Source organism: Barbus barbus, assembly GCF_936440315.1.
Source record: "Barbus barbus genome assembly, chromosome: 19".
NCBI classification, from domain to species: domain Eukaryota; kingdom Metazoa; phylum Chordata; class Actinopteri; order Cypriniformes; family Cyprinidae; genus Barbus; species Barbus barbus.
This window is the reverse complement of record NC_136747.1, coordinates 25,641,199-25,657,828: the sequence shown is the minus strand read 5'-3', so window position 1 is coordinate 25,657,828 and position 16,630 is coordinate 25,641,199. Positions and strand designations below refer to the sequence as shown.

The window sequence follows — 16,630 nt, the reverse complement described above, 5'->3', positions numbered from 1 at the left end:
GATCAATATAGCGCGCCTACAGTGCGCCAAACTGCATTCCCCATGAGGCTGCGCGTATACTGGAGATCATATACTCAGCGCGCGAGAGAGTGGGTGAACGCTGAGGGTCGCGGCAAAAAGGTTTGTCATCTTTTCGTTTTTAACCCAATGTTTCACCCTGCACCAGGCCAAGTCGACGAGGGAACCGCTGATCCACGCCCCGCAGCCTCGGCACACTTTCAGTCAGATATGAGCGGCAGCGGGCGGCCCAGGACGACCTCGTTCGCTGAGCCTCAGGGGGCGTCCGGAGCCGCTGCAGCAACCGCCGGATCCGCCGCTGTCGTGGGGAGCAACGCAGGAAAGCCCGGGGTCTCGCAGGCCTCGGCGGACAGTTCATCTGCTTGCGCAAATTTAAAACTATCTAGTGAGTATATAAGCGAAGTTATCTCAGTAACGAGTGGACATATCGTATGGACGTACCGTGTGTATAACTGAACAGCACACCCATGTTTTCTTGATATTGACAGTTATGTCATCTTCACGAAACTAGCCTAAGCTAACCAAGGAAAATTGTCACAATTTTGGGTTAAATTATATACCGAGAAATACTGACCAACTGTGCGGCGTAGGCAACCTTTTGGGACATTAACAGAAATTCTAATGCCGTTACCATGGTACAGTGAAGGTAATACCATGGTATATAACATGGTACTGATTGATTTCCATATGAATGTGCATTGGTATTTATATGGAACATAAAATAATACAATGGTGCTACCAGAGAAAACTGTATTACAATGGTCCCATATCCCAAAATAACACAACTTTACCATGGTAAGATGTCAGAAAACATGGCAGTGCCCTAGTCAGTTGTGTAGTTTAATAATGTATAGTGGATAATGCTGTCTAAGTAAGCAGCACACTTGGATTTGAGACATTATCATAAACTTAAACTGGTTGACAAGCATGGTTCTCCATGGCTTTGTTATTAAAGTGATTGTTTAAATGCTTTACTGAGCAACTTACTAGGTTGTAGGGCATGTTGAATTGGTGGTAACTACCCTTCCTGACACACCCACTGTCATAATGTCCTGTGTGAAGGACACAAACAGGTCAGGTCCATATTTACTCGTATATGTGCCATGTTTCATTTAGACTTACACGCACTTTTTTTTTGTGTATATATGTGTACATAATGTAGAATGTGTACATACGGTGCATAATGTGTGTGGATAACTGTATGTCTAATAATATACTGTGTGTACTGAGTATATGTATGTGTATATTACACATTGTCATCTGTATAAGTCTGTAAGTATGTATGGTAATGTTTATATGTAAATTGTTTCTGCACTGTCTGGAGCACGCTCTCAAGAATTTCACTCACCAAGGCACATGTGCTGTGGTGATGTGACAATAAAAGTGATTTGAATATATTTTCTTAACATTGTTTTGAATCAGTATACCCTGTATATGGCAAATCGGTAGGGATATGTTTATTTTAGAGAATAGCATTGCTGAATGAATGTAGTTTCTGCAAGAACATCATCCCTGACCAAAATTTCCTGGTGCATATTTGTCAGTTTACACCTAGGGAACAATCTGATCTAATGTCTCAAATGTGTTGTAGGAGACAGTGGGAAGGTGACCACAGTGGTTGCCACCCCGGGCCAGGGCCCGGATCGCCCACAGGAGGTGTCCTACACTGATATCAAGGTGATCGGTAATGGCTCCTTTGGCGTGGTGTATCAGGCACGCCTCATTGACAGTCAGGAGTGGGTGGCCATCAAGAAGGTACTTCAGGATAAGCGGTTTAAGGTATGACACACCCTCACACAATATAAATACATATACATACTTGCTGACTCGCTCTGTTCAATAACACCAATTTTTTAAGAGTAATTCCTGTGTAGTAGTTCTCAACTGCCTAATACTAAATTACAGATGAAATGTAGAGTTTGACTCATAGTCTTTGACATCAACAACAACAAAAAACCACTGTAAATCCTAAAACTAAAATTGTTTTAAACTACTAAATTAGTAGAACTACTATTTTGTTTTCTATGATACAAGCATTTTCATTGTAATTCAATGGAAATATTGACTACCTCACAAACTCAATTTGATTGTGTAAACATCATAATAGCTCAGAAAAATCACTTTTTTTGCAGTTAACTGCTAGATAGCAATAGCACTCTTGCATGTGCTGATGTAACTAGCAAAGAGACTATCACTGTAAAAAGTAAGCAACATGGAATATTAAATTTTTAATAGTTAATGGAACTTATTAAAAATGTTATTTGGTAGTTAAAAATAAAGCAGAAAGAAATATAATAATAATAGGTGAAAAAAAATATAAATATATATTACTATAAATTATAGCTATGGCAACTAATTTAAATAAATTTTGAAAAACTAAAACTGAAAAAAAAAAAAATGAAGCTAAATATAAATATTTATTAAAAAATGAAATGAAAAAAGAACATGCCCAAAATAATAAAATTTAACTAAAATTAATATGAAGGCATAAAAATAAAAAGCAAATTCAAAATGTTAATAAATATTATAATATATAAATAATACTAACATAACACTGATTGTGACCCACCAGTTGTAGATGTAAAGAACAATGTATTATGCAAACTAAGTGTTTTAAATTCTGCCAGTCAACAGAAGCTTTTCATTCAGAGTGACTGGCCTTGCACTAATTGGGAGCAGTCTTGGGTTAAGAGACCTTCTCAGTCTCAATATTCTGAATTGAATATCTCACCAGTATGTTATATGACCAACACCACCCTCTATTTCAGTCTTGCACCGCTAACCGTTTCCATGACCCACGTGTGCTGTCCACAACCAAACCTAACTGTGCCCTTGAACGAGGCACTTAAGCCCAGGCTGCTGTAGGGGAATTGCACTGTTGTGACTACTTGTGTGTAAATTTTGTGACGTCTCTTATCCCCGAGAGCTGCTAACAGTCTTTCTTCTGTGTTCATGAAGAACCGAGAACTTCAGATCATGAGAAAACTGGACCACTGCAATATAGTGAGGCTGCGCTATTTTTTCTATTGCAGTGGAGAGAAGGTAAAGAAACTGTGACATTTGTTGCAAAGCTCTATATTTACACTACTGTTGAAAAGTTTGGGGTCAGTAATGTTTATTAACATTTTTCAGCAAGAATGCATTAAAATGATTTAAAGTGACAGTAAAGGCATTAATGATTTTAAAGAAATGATACTGAAAAAAGAATCCTGGTTGCCACAAAAAATATGAAGCAGCACAACTGTTTTTAATATTAGTAATAATAAGAAATATTTCTTGAGCAGCAATCAGCATATTAGAATGATTGCTGAAGACTGGCGCAATGATGCTGAAATTCAGCTTTGCAGCACAGGAATAAATTACGTTTTGAAATGTATTCAAATGCAGTTGCTTTAAATTGTAATAATATTTCACAATATATATATATATTTGTTGTACTGTACTTTTGATCAAATCATTGCAGCCTTGTTGAAGCTAAGAGACTTACCCAAACTTTTGAATAGTCTTGCATGTCATGAGAATACCTCTTAAATTAGGTTCAGAACATTGTAGTTAAGATAATGGTGACTCTTTTCATTCTGATAGCCTGTTCTATTGACAAGTATGTGCTTGTTGATTGTATGGGCATAAATGAGTTGGACCTGCTATAACAGCTTCTGCACTTCTGGGAAGTCTTTTGGTTAAAAGTTAAAATATGGATACTAGGGATGGGCCGATAGATGATGCCATCGTCCATCGCCGATGGCTGATAGACATCGCGATGTTGAGCCGACATCGTGACCCCCCCCCCCCCCCCCATACCCCCCGCAATCCGCTGCATCCCAATACCGTGTTCAGGAAAAAAATTGTGTACTACGGTACCCCTAAAGGGAATAAATACAAGATGGGAGGAAAATACATATGTCAGTACTTTATACTGTATATAACTGCCAGCATCAGGGAGCCGCTATTATGCTTGGTATTGAAACTGCTTTTGAATGCACGATCGCTTTTTAGTTTCACTTTCGAGGCTCACGAGCGCACATACTCTGTTTAGACCACTGAGCGGCAGTACTTGCCACACATTTTACAAGATTAGATGTTTGTCAGTGGTGCTGTGGATCTGCAAACCATTCACCATCGTCCTCAGTCATCTCTCCTTACTCTGTTTATGTGGTATAAGTGAAATATTATGTACTGTAATGTAACAGGCAACCGTTCGAAATTATGTGTTTCCCGTGTTTTTCTGAATACGGATTCGCGATTTGGGCACACCCCCTAACTCTCCCATCCCCCCGATGTCATCGCCCATCGTGATGTTTCACTGTAGACATCGTCAGATGCCAATTTTATAGACATCGCCCAACCCTAATGGATACAAGGGCTTTCCCTTATAGTTTTGGGCAATCAAACAGAATCAAACAGACAGACGGTGAGCACACTATTAACTGCAATGATTATATGTTGCAATTAAGCAAAATATTGTAGTTTTATATGTTGTTCCAGGGTTAGCATCATCTGGTTATTGTTTGTCATAATTTACAGAGGTTAATGTGTCTTTATTCCACAGAAGGACGAGGTTTACCTCAATCTGGTGCTGGACTTTGTGCCCGAGACAGTCTACAGGGTGGCACGGCACTTCAGCAAAGCTAAAAGCATTATTCCCATCTTTTATGTGAAGGTAAAGTTGACTGAACAAACTCTTCAATTCTTGACATTTTAACAAGTCAACACAAATCAAAATTTACCATTTTTAGTTCTCTATAAATGCTTTTGGTTAATGTTTGGCGAATTAGTACAGTTAGAGCCATATTAGTTGGCAGAAGAATGAATCCTATCATGATTAATACATTTAACTGTTTGTCTACTGTTTTATTAGATTTCTTTTATGTCGTCACTGTGGGAAAATCACTGCCACACAGCCTCTCAAGACTTATTGCTTTAATAACTTTTCATGCTTCTGAGACCATTCTTATTTTTGCTGGCATAACCAAAGACATATGGACAGGAGATAAAAAATAATAATAATATTACTGCCTATGTTTCCCAATCCAGTTAAATCATAATGGATATAATAAAGTCCCAAGGCCCACCGCACATTATTTCCTGCATAATATTTATTCAGTTTCACTATGAAATGAGTCACATTGTTAGAAATAGTTTATTTATATTTTTAAATGTATATTTGAATTATCTTGCCAGAATGGGTTAATGTGTGTGGGCGAAAATTTTACATTTTGCAGTAGTATTACATTTTTTATTTTTTTGTTAATGCTTTGGAAAAGATAATGAAGAATAATGTATAAATTAATGAATAATAATTTAATTACATTATTTAGTCTTTAGTAATATAAAAATGCAGGCTGATTAAGATTTTTTCTTTAATATAAAGATGCTTACTTGTCGTCTTCTTTCTCTTAGGTGTATATGTATCAGCTTTTCCGCAGTTTGGCCTACATCCATTCCCAGGGTGTGTGTCACAGAGACATTAAACCACAGAACCTCCTGGTGGACCCAGAAACAGCTGTTCTCAAGCTCTGTGACTTTGGCAGGTCAGTGCTGTGTGAGAGAGAGAGCACGGGCGAGCAAGCGGGTGGATCTGATGGCTTCTCAAATGTGTCCTTCTGCTCACCAGTGAACATTATGTTCAGTTTTAATGGGTATTACACTATAATAGTCATTATATTTTGAGAGTGCACCTCTTTGTAAGTGTGGGCTTTAGTTGGTGTCTAGATTTGATGTTTATTGGGGATGCATTAACTCGTCCCGCCTCCGGTCTTAGCAAGTTATATTTGTTTTTGATAGTGCATTGTTAAATATGTTCGCAAATGGAACTGTTCTTGTCTACGGTTCATTGACAAAAGCAATATGAATTCAGATGTTGATGGGGTCAGATTGTCTCTCTGATGTGATCATTTGTCCTCCAGGCCAAACTCTGACTGCTTTTTCTGATGGATTCCCATTAAAACAGTCTTTTTTCAAAGCCGTTTTTATGAGAACCGCTTGAACCGTTGGATGATAGGCAGACGTGTTGACCACTGTAATCCAGACCACATTTGTTTAATTTATTGCAATTTCAAGTATTTAATTTGTGATTGTGTAAGGCACTTGAAGGCATTCAGGCCGTTAGGTTTTCTTTTGAGGGAACATGAACACAGTTTTTTGTGTCTGTGAAAAAGTGGACAATTTGGCAACTCAAAGGCTTGAAAATAGTAATTTGGCTGAGTGGAGAGATGCACATCAGACTGTTTGATCGCTCAGTTTGAAAATGAAACAGCTGTATTGAATTAGGAGCTGTTTTCCCTGCAGTTCTGTCATTCAGGCATGTTTTAGTCCATTCGTTTTTACTCGCTTTAATTTGAAAAATTACAAAGCATTCGGTGCCAAAACCACTGCATGAACAAAAGTCGTGAAATACTTTCTCTTGTATTAGGATGGAGAGAGATTTTTATGGTGTTGAGCTTGATTCAGTGTTTGTTTTGTTGAGGAGCTATAAATCTTTCTTTTTCTTTCATACTGACTGTCTAAAGTTTTTCTCATAATTCAAATCTGTCTCTCTCAGTGCAAAGCAGCTGGTGAGGGGTGAGCCCAACGTCTCTTATATCTGCTCACGATACTATCGCGCCCCTGAGCTCATCTTTGGTGCGACAGACTACACCTCCAACATTGACATCTGGTCAGCTGGATGTGTGCTGGCCGAACTGCTGCTGGGGCAGCCCATCTTCCCTGGAGATAGTGGTGTGGACCAGCTAGTGGAGATCATAAAGGTGAACCTAACCCTTTACTTTTGAGCCTCAAGATTACTATATCAAATGAATGCTGTCTTTTCTAGTTATAAATAAATCCTACAAATGAATGCATCACAGGTTCCACACAAATATGAAGCAGCTCAAACGTTTTCAACATTGATAATAAGTGTCTCTTGTGCAGCAAATCAGCATATTAGAGTGATTTTTAGCTTGAAAATTCAGCTTTGCGTTAAAGGAATAAATTACATTTTAAAATATATTCAGTTAGAAAACTGTAATTTTTAAATTGTAGTATTTCATAATATTTTTTTTCTTTTAATAAATGCAGCCTTGGTGAGCATTAGAGACAAAAACAAAACAAAAAGTGCTTGAATGATAGTGTTTTTTTTATTTTTATTTTTTTAACTCCGCATTCTTCACAGCTGTTTCTGTCTGTCTGCTTAGGTACTTGGAACACCCACAAGAGAACAGATCCGTGAAATGAACCCGAACTACACAGAGTTCAAATTCCCACAGATCAAAGCACATCCATGGACCAAGGTAAAATCTCACACAAATATCTGACTCGCATCTACAGCCAAAGCCATGAGGTATCAGTTAGCAGTGTTACAAAACTGGCATATAAATATTCTCAAGTAACAACTTTTGACAATCTGCAAGTTTACTGCTTGTTCTGTCCGAGAGACAGGAAGAAACCATCTGAACGACATGTAATGTCACAATTTGTGTAACAATTTGAATATCTTATAAAGGTTTTAGACTTGACAAGTTTACCAAATTCAGCTGTTACAGTTACCTTTTATTTATCGATTCATTGTCTACAGGGCCCCAGACCAAAAAATAAATAAATTGGCTCCTATAAGAAACAACTGACCAATGAGCTTATAGACACCAAATAGTTATTCTGAAGTCAATGTATTGTTATGTGGCATTGAAATAAACGCTGCTTTTCTGCACTTTCATTTCACATGTCTGTCATTTTCAATCTCTCTCATGCAATACAACTGGAGACTGTTTGAAAGCCTAAAACTTAGATGCACTTCATCTCAGTTTATTACATCAACACAGCAATCGCAAAACAATCAGGAAAAAAGGCATTACATGCAAATTCTTAGATCATAACATAAATTTATATAGTTGCCAGTGGCGACCTCAGATAAAACTTTGCAAATTAATATTTTTATTTGCAATTGCCACTTTTTCAGAGCCTTGGACCCTGGTCTATATTCTGTAGTTTATAAATCAGTGTGGTCCAAGTTGTGTTAAGCAATGTTTCGTACAAGTAATGGTTAAAATGGGTGATTTGTCAAATTTCCAAAAAGGGCAAATCATGAAAGTTGGTGTTTTAAGAACAACAGTCTTTATAATTATTATGACTATGTACACAAAACCTGGCGAGAGTCATCAAAGAAGAACAATAGTGAATGATGTAAGGGACCATCAAACACTAAGAAAGGATTGTGTCCAAACAATACACATTCACTGCTGTAAAGTGACAGCTATTCTCAATATTCACTTTAAGACCCTGTTTCCACAAAACCCAACCACAGAGAACTTCACAAAGCCAACATCTGTGAAGGAGTTGCAATTGCTAAAACTTTAATCATAGACACCAATGCGAAATATGAAAAATATGGTGTCCATGATCATAAAACCCAGACAGCTGGAGCACCAATATGAATTTCAACATCTGCTCTGGCCAGACAAATCATTATCAAACTACTGTGGACCATTTTGAAGAGAAGAGTGAGAAGCCGATTCGAGAAGTTTTGATAGACCGCATTCAGCTGGAGACTATTCAAAAGTTGTATGAATCTATTCTAAGAAGATTAGAAGTTGTATTAAAGACAAATGGTGGTAAACACCTTAATAAAGAAACATTTCCCAGGTATTCACATTATGTTGTCCAACTCTAACAACTCTAAGTTTAATCTAATTTCAGTCAGCTGTCTGTTAACTCAAGTGTTGTTTCCTTGTTTCTTATGTCATTCCTCCACAGGTGTTTAAACCAAGAACTCCGCCTGAGGCAATAGCCCTGTGCTCTCGGCTGTTAGAGTACACACCAGTGACACGACTGTCTCCGCTCCAGGCCTGCGCTCATGCCTTCTTTGACGAGCTCCGCCAACCTGGCACCCGTCTGCCCAGCGGTCGAGAGCTGCCTCCGCTCTTCAACTTCACCACCACAGGTGAGTCACAGGAGTTTCATGTGCAACAGACTTCTCACTGATTGCATGCGAAGTTGTCATCCAAGTAACGCATCTCAACAAAACAGATTTCTGTAGGATTAGTGACCGTTTCAGCCTGATGTTATTCAGACTCAGAACAAGGATCCAGATCAGTGTTTAATCAGCCTTTATTGTAAATCCAGCTGTGAGAATCATTAAATGGAGACATGAGAAATCCCTGCCCAGTGCACCAGACCATTTATTAAAACTAGCCGCTGAAGCGGTCTCACATTAACATATAACCACTTTCATTTATGTATTATATCAACACCTTTTTCCCCACTTTGACCTGTCCTGATAGAACACCGTATAGACAGCAGTCCGTAGAGGTTAGCCAATTATTCATTTACATACGCTGATATTCAAAAGTTTGGTGTCTACTTTTATTTTTTGAAATGAAATGGAGGAAATTCTTTTTATTTATCTAATCCTGAAAAAAAATGTATCACTGTTTCTACAAAAATATTAAGCAGCACAACTGTTGTCAATATTGATACTAATATTAAATGTCTCCTTGAGCAGAAAATCAGCATATTAGATTGATTTCTGAAGGATCATGTGGCACTGAAGACCGGAGTAATGCTCATGCTAAAAATGTAGTTTATTAAAAATGTAAGTTATTTTAAATTGTAATAATATTTCACAATATTACCATTTTACAGATGTGTAAAACAAGTGTAGCCAAAATCCTTCTGACCCCAAACTTTTAAAGGTAAAAAGATAAGTTATCTGTCATTATTTACTCACCATCATGTTTGTGTGCATAATGACATGTATGATGTTCTTCAATGCAGAACAACATGTTTATCAATGAATAGTGATTTAAATTTCAAATTTCGTTTGGTTTCAGAAGACCTCAGAGGGAGTCCTTTGGACTACTTTATTATAATTTTATAATACTTTTACATTCTTTTTGAAGCTTGAAAGCCTAATTCTCTATGGAAATTAATTGCACGGCCAGTACTAATCTCTTTTTGTGATCTGCATAAGAAATAAAATAATACAAATTTGGGAAGTCGTGAGTGTGCGTAAATTATGACATTTTCCATTTATGGATGAAACATTCCTTTAATTCCAAGGGTCAGAGAGAGGTCATGTAAAACTAAATTACAGCTACGTTTGATGCAAGAAACCTTGACTAATATAATTGGACTTCAGGGAAGAAAATTAAATACTACAGAAGTGATTGAGAGGAGACTAGCAGCACTTTGCTCAGCCCCGCCAAAATATCCTATTACGTTTCTTTCTTATTTGGATTTTTTTCCACCTTTGGTGTTACTTAGTGATGCAGTGCTCGCACATTTTATTTTAGTTATTTATTTATTTTACCATTCAACCCAGACATAGTTTGCGTGAAACCTTTCTGTTCTTAAAAGAGCATTTGATCTTCTTCTTCTTTGTTTGTTCCACTTAGAGGTCTGTCAACAGAGTGTGTTTCTCTTTATTTCAGAGCTGATGATTCAGCCGCAGCTCAATTCCACTCTCATTCCACCTCATGCCCGCGCACAGACCGTAGCTTCCTCCAACGGTAATGCTGTTATCCTTCTCACTGATGCTCTGGGAGGGGGTGAGGTTAAGACAACATTAAATCAAAACTCACCTTATTAACTTAATGTTAATAAAGCCTTCCTTTTCTTTATAGTGCACAATTAATCAGTGCATTTATTCTAATTATAAAAATGCTGCTTCTCATTATCTTTTAAAGACAATAACTTTTCCTGCTTCTGAAATTACTTTACTGATGTAGTAACGTCCTACTTGGGTATTAATTTAACTAATGTTAAACTACCATTCTTTTATATTTTTTTATGTAAAAAATGTACTTCTACTTACCAAGGCTGCATTAATGTAACCCAAAATGCATTAAAAACTATAAGATGTAAATATATTATTATATATATATATATATATATATATATATATGTATTTTAAAATTAAATTTATTTCTGTGATTCAAAGCTGAATTTTCAGCATCATTACTGCAGTCTTCAGTGTCACATGATCCTTTAGAAGTCCTTTAGATATGATACGCTGATTTGCTGCTCGAGAAATATTTATATATATATACACATATACACGTATGAAGAGTTCATTTGCAAAAACCAATAAATGCCACTTTAAAAAAAAAAATGAGCTGATTGCCGTGCATTATTGTCCACATATAGCGTGATCTGAACCCTAAACACGTTTTGTCAAAGAAGCCGGTATTATCCACTTTCAAGGCATCGCGAATTCACGTTTTACTGCAGAAGCCAACAAGCGCCATTGTTTTTGAACAGAAGCCGATAAGTCCATTTTAGCGAATCAGAGCGCTGTATTCTTACCTTACCCATCTTCAAGAAATGGCTAAATACACATCTCTTCCATCTTTATTTGACCTTCTAACTCTAGCACTCTCTATTCTAATTTTATTTTATCTATCTGTCTACTTTTTATTAAAAAAATAAAAACCACACACTTGACCCTCTATCAATTGCACATTTATTCTCTACCTGCTAGCTTTTCTTGACAAACTAACACTAGATTTCTTTTTCTCTATTCTATCTACTTGTTTCTTATAAAACAACAACAACAAAAAAAACATTAGGTTTATTTTCGCTATATTCTAGCTACTAGTTTTCTTAAAAAAAAAAAAAAAAACTGTGTTTTGTGTACTGCGTTAGGCTAACCAAGACTTGTAATAGCACTTGTGTGTTGTTGCTCTTTTGTTGGTTTTGTAAGTCGCTTTGGATAAAAGAGTCTGCTAAATGTAAATGTATTCAGGTCAGGTGACAAGGCTACTTTCACTTTGAAAATGGAAAATAAAAGCTGATATGTTTTCACGGAGCCTTGCAAAAACAGCGCGTTACAATGGTGAGGGAAAATCTCTGTGTATTGCGTGTAATCACGTCCATACAGTTTATGATCACAACAACAACAACAACGTTTGTCAGGCATCTACATTGAAATCTGAGGAGATTACAAAGATTAAACGAGTGGTTTTTTTTAAACTCTAAAACATGAAATGTGGCGTTATCTGCTTTTGCTGTAAAATATGTAAAAAAAAAAAAAATTGAATGAACATTAATTTTGTAAATTACCTGTATTTGTTTACGTTATTATTGCTTAATCAAAGCAACCCAACTGCAGTTTGATTGATATTACTTATCAAATAAAAAAAGCGATTTCTGAATTTTTTTTTTTTTTTTTAAATTGAGTTATCATTTTTTGCAAATTAACTCTTCATATACAGTGGGGCAAATAAGTATTTGATACACTGCCGATTTTTCAAGTTTTCCCACTTACAAAGAATGGAGAGATCTGTAATTTTCATCGTAGGCACACCTAAACCGTAATAGACAGATTATAAAAGACATTGTATGATTTTTGAATAATTAATTTCAATTTTTTGCATGAAATAAGTATTTCATACAATAGAAAAATAGAACTTAATATTTGGTACAGAAACCTTTGTTTACAATTACAGAGGTCAGACGTTTCCTGTAGTTCTTGAGCAGGTTTGCACACACTGCAGCAGGGATTTTGGCCCACTCCTCCATACAGGTCTTCTCCGGATCTTTCAGGTTTTGGGGCTGTCGCTGGGCAACACAGAGTTTCAGCTCCCTCCATAGATTTTCTATTGGGTTCAGGTCTGGAGACTGGCTAGGCCACTCCAGGACCTTGAAATGCTTCTTACGGAGCCACTCCTTAGTTGCCCTTGCTGTGTGTTTGGGGTCATTGTCATGCTGGAAGACCCAGCCACGACCCATCTTCAATGCTCTTACTGAGGGAAGGAGGTTGTTGCCCAAAATCTCACGATACATGGCCCCATCCATCCTCCCCTCAATATGGTGCAGTCGTCCTGTCCCCTTTGCAGAAAAGCACCCCCAAAGCATGATGTTTCCACCCCCATGCTTCACGGTTGGGATGGTGTTCTTGGGATTGTACGAATTCTTCTTCTTCCTCCAAACACGGCGAGTGGAGTTTATACCAAAAAGTTCTATTTTGGTCTCATCTGACCACATGACCTTCTCCCATACCTCATCGGGATCATCCAGATGGTCTTTGGCAAACTTCAGACGGGCCTGGACATGTGCTGGCTTGAGCAGGGGGACCTTGTGTGCGCTGCAGGATTTTAATCCATGACGGTGTAGTGTGTTACTAATGGTAACCATTGAGACTGTGGTCCCAGCTCTCTTCAGGTCATTGACCAAGTCCTCCTGTAGTTCTAGACTGATCCCTCACCTTTCTCAGGATCATTGATACCCCACGAGGCGAGATCTTACATGGAGCCCCAGTCCGACGAAGATTGACAGCCATCTTGAATTTCTTCCATTTTCTAATAATTGCGCCAACAGTTCTTGCCTTCTCACCAAGCTGTTTGCCTATTGTCCTGTAGCCCATCCCAGCCTTGTGCAGGTCTACAATTTTGTCCCTAGTTTCCTTAGACAGCTCTTTGGTCTTGCCCATAGTGAAGAGGTTGGTGTCTGATTGATTGAGTGTGTGAACAGGTGTCTTTTATACAGGTAACTGTATAAATTAATACAGGTAATGAGTGGAGGATAGGAGGGCTTCTTAAAGACAAACTAACAGGTCTGTGAGAACCAGAATTCTTGCTGGTTGGTAGGTGATCAAATACTTATTTCATGCAATAAAATGGAAGTTAATTATTTAAAAATCATACAATGTGATTTTTTTTGTTTTTTTTGTTTTTCATATTCTGTCTCTCACAGTTGAGGTGTACCTACGATGAAAATTACAGATCTCTCCATTCTTTGTAAGTGGGAAAACTTATTTGCCCCACTGTATACACACATATAATATATTTATCTACCTTACTGACCTCAAACGTTTGAACACTAGTGTATGTAACATTTGATGTGTTTATGCCTTGTGTTTGCTGATCACACTGACAAATATCCTTTATTTTGTTTTGTCCCCTTTATTCTCTGCCAGATGGCTCTGAAGGTTCTGTACAACCCTGATCTACTCTGACCAACAGCACCTGAGGCTGTCTCTGAAAAAAATCAAGCTTACACACCACAGCATCTGAGCCATCACCGCGCACATCTTTCCCTCAGACAAACACACACAGTCTTACACACTCTTTACCTCATACACGGCTTCTCCTCCCTATAGCTCTAATTCACACATTTACCGCCTGATTCAGATGTCACGCGTTGCAGAATTACCAGTTACTGCATGGCGGTCTGGGAAACCCGATGTTTGCTGACTGTTGAACAAACTTGCAGTCTACAGAGAAACATACTGGACACACACATACACACTCCGACACACTGCCATGCACATGCAACAAAAAACAACAAAGTTATACTACTAATATTTGCTTCAGATAATAGAGGTAGTGAATCTTCGAGAGCGCTCCAAAAGGCTGCGGACGCCCGTAGTAAAGCTCACGCGCAATCATAACGCAACACCATGAGGTCAAATATGATTGGTTCAGTGGCTAGGGGCAGGTCCTCTGTCTTAATTTGAATCTTAATTTATTTAGATCAGAGTTATCTGTGGATGTTTTCCCTTGATTTGTTTAGGAGTAACACTCTCGTCCTTCTCAATATCCCCATGCGGTGGAAAATATATTTTGCGGGGAACAAGCAGTCACGGTAAATAATATATCTTGTTGTAAATGTCAAGGAAAAGAGTCGAGACTAAATGTGGTGGTTTTATACAGTTATTTTATTGTATTTAAAAAAAAAAAGAGAGAATATCTTGCTTTTATGTTCTAGCAAATATATTTATCATTTTAAAATGGTGAATCGAATGGACTTTTGAGAAAGCATCTGCACTCGTTTCCCTGTGGAGCAAATGAAAAGCTAGTTGAGAAAAGGTTTAACGCTGTCGTTGACCATTAAGAAGGGAAAGAAAGAGGTATGCAAGACAATAGCCTATTAATATTGTTGTACTGAACTGAAGTGACTTTATATTCCTGGGCATTTAATTATCATTAACTGTTAATGATGCTCTGGGTCTAGTCTTATTTTATGCTTGTGAGATTACAGAGTCTTCATCTGTTCCGTTCAAAGTCATTTTTAGGTGACATCAGGTTTGAAGACTTCATAATTCAGTGTTTCAGTACGTTTTCTTTCTGTTTTAGCATTTCGGTCTATGTCATTTTTACGGTAAATTAAGCTACTCCTAAGGACTTTGTGGTAGAACAGTTCTAGAATATGTTTGTGAATCCGCACACGAGTTGAAAATCGTAACGTCAAATGGTCTCAGTCAACTGCATCGATCCAAAAAATGACTGCTATCATTTGTTTTCTTGAACATATCTGTTAGCCTCTCAATAAACCCTGTTCTGAAGCCCTCAAGGGCCCTTCTTCCAACTTTCTGTGACGCTCATGCTATTCTCCTGTTCTTTTTCATTAGTCTTTTTATGTTGTTCGGTGGGTGTGGTCTCACCAGGTTTGCTCCACCCACCAGTTTTTAAGCCCCGTGTAAGATGTAAATACCGACACTGTACCGCTTTTGTGTTTTCGTCGATGTCTTTCTCTCCCTTCATCTCTCTTGGGCTGTCTTCTCTTAGCTCTGAAGAGCTCAACGTCCGTTTTGTTTGTCATTTACAGTATTTATTGTTTTGCACTGTAATGTTGAGGCTGAAAGTTTCCCTTTTTTGTGAAATAGTAACCCTTGTCGGCGTACTGTATCTCAGTTCATAAGCTCAGCGCTCGATTTGTGAGAAAAAAACTACTTTTTTTTAGTAAAATTTGGTGCGTGTCCAACAGGGTCATGCTTTGTTCTTGACTTTGACCACATTTTTTGCAAAGGTGCACTGGAAGCCATGCTCATACGGTCTGTTTTTCATGAAAAGGACGGTCTCTGAAGTGAATCGGCTGCTTTGTGGAGGTTTTGCCAATCTGGCTTGAAGCCTCAAAGACAGTGGAATGTGTTTATTCTTTAATCTGACATCTGTGAATCAAGCCCACAGCATCATGTATGTGTACTCTTAGAAAAATGTGAATTTTTAATATAGAATATTTAAATGTGTATGTGGCTTTGAAGTTTATTTTCCTCTCCTTGAAGGCTTGTTAAATGAATTGAGACCAGCCTGGAAGTGTCTTCCCCTTCATTGGTCCTGTAATCCTGCCCTCCTCCCCCCGTCTCTGCCTTAAGCCTGCCATACAAACGTTAGTCTATTACCTTTTTTTTTGTTGTTGTTAATTGTTAGAACTTTCTGCCTCAACGTTCTGGCCCAAGGGAATCGTGTCCTGAGACGAAGAGAGAGACGAATGGAGAGAGCTTGTCAGAATAAATTGAACTCATTTAATAAAGTGACGAAACTGAGTTTTCAGAGGCAGTGCTGGTGTGTGTGTGTGCTGAAAGTGAATTTTAACATGCTTTACCTGTTAACATGAGCTCAATTTACCATCATTTATGATTTATGATGCTGCCAAAAGTGAGACCACTGAAAATTTGTGATGCAAATTCTGTGTTTTAGAAAAGTATGTTTTAGTCTGACTTTTCACTCAATTTAATTATAGAATTTAATATTATTTATATAATTTGCATAATAGCTAATAATATTTTGTAATAAAAACAAATTGTATTACAGTAGATAAATGCAAAACAAGCATTTTTACTAGCGGTCATAAATTGGCATATATTTCAATAATATATTTACTGACGGAATCAAATTGTATTAATATAATTAAATGCAAA

The 16,630-nt window shown here is 37.5% G+C and overlaps 1 protein-coding gene across 6 annotated transcripts; it reads left to right on the top strand.

The window, feature by feature from the left end:
- Positions 1 to 41: 41 nt before the first annotated feature.
- Positions 42 to 16,267, top strand: LOC306885407 (glycogen synthase kinase-3 beta-like). Of its 6 annotated transcripts, none has more exons than XR_013785532.1 (11): positions 42 to 403; positions 1,610 to 1,797; positions 2,977 to 3,060; positions 4,568 to 4,678; positions 5,419 to 5,549; positions 6,560 to 6,764; positions 7,191 to 7,286; positions 8,746 to 8,932; positions 10,422 to 10,499; positions 13,907 to 15,905; positions 15,995 to 16,098. XR_013785532.1 is itself a non-coding variant. In XM_079441893.1 (11 exons), the coding sequence occupies exons 1-10, from the start codon at positions 148 to 150 to the stop codon at positions 13,701 to 13,703; spliced, it is 1,356 nt and encodes a 451-aa protein (XP_079298019.1). In that variant the 5' UTR covers positions 77 to 147; the 3' UTR covers positions 13,704 to 13,727; positions 13,907 to 16,254. The 6 variants fall into 6 exon arrangements, 5 of the variants coding, with proteins under 5 accessions (XP_079298017.1, XP_079298018.1, XP_079298021.1 ...); XM_079441893.1 differs by adding an exon at positions 13,684 to 13,727 and having other exon boundaries at positions 77 to 403; positions 13,907 to 16,254; XM_079441891.1 differs by having other exon boundaries at positions 13,907 to 16,267.
- Positions 16,268 to 16,630: the final 363 nt, after the last annotated feature.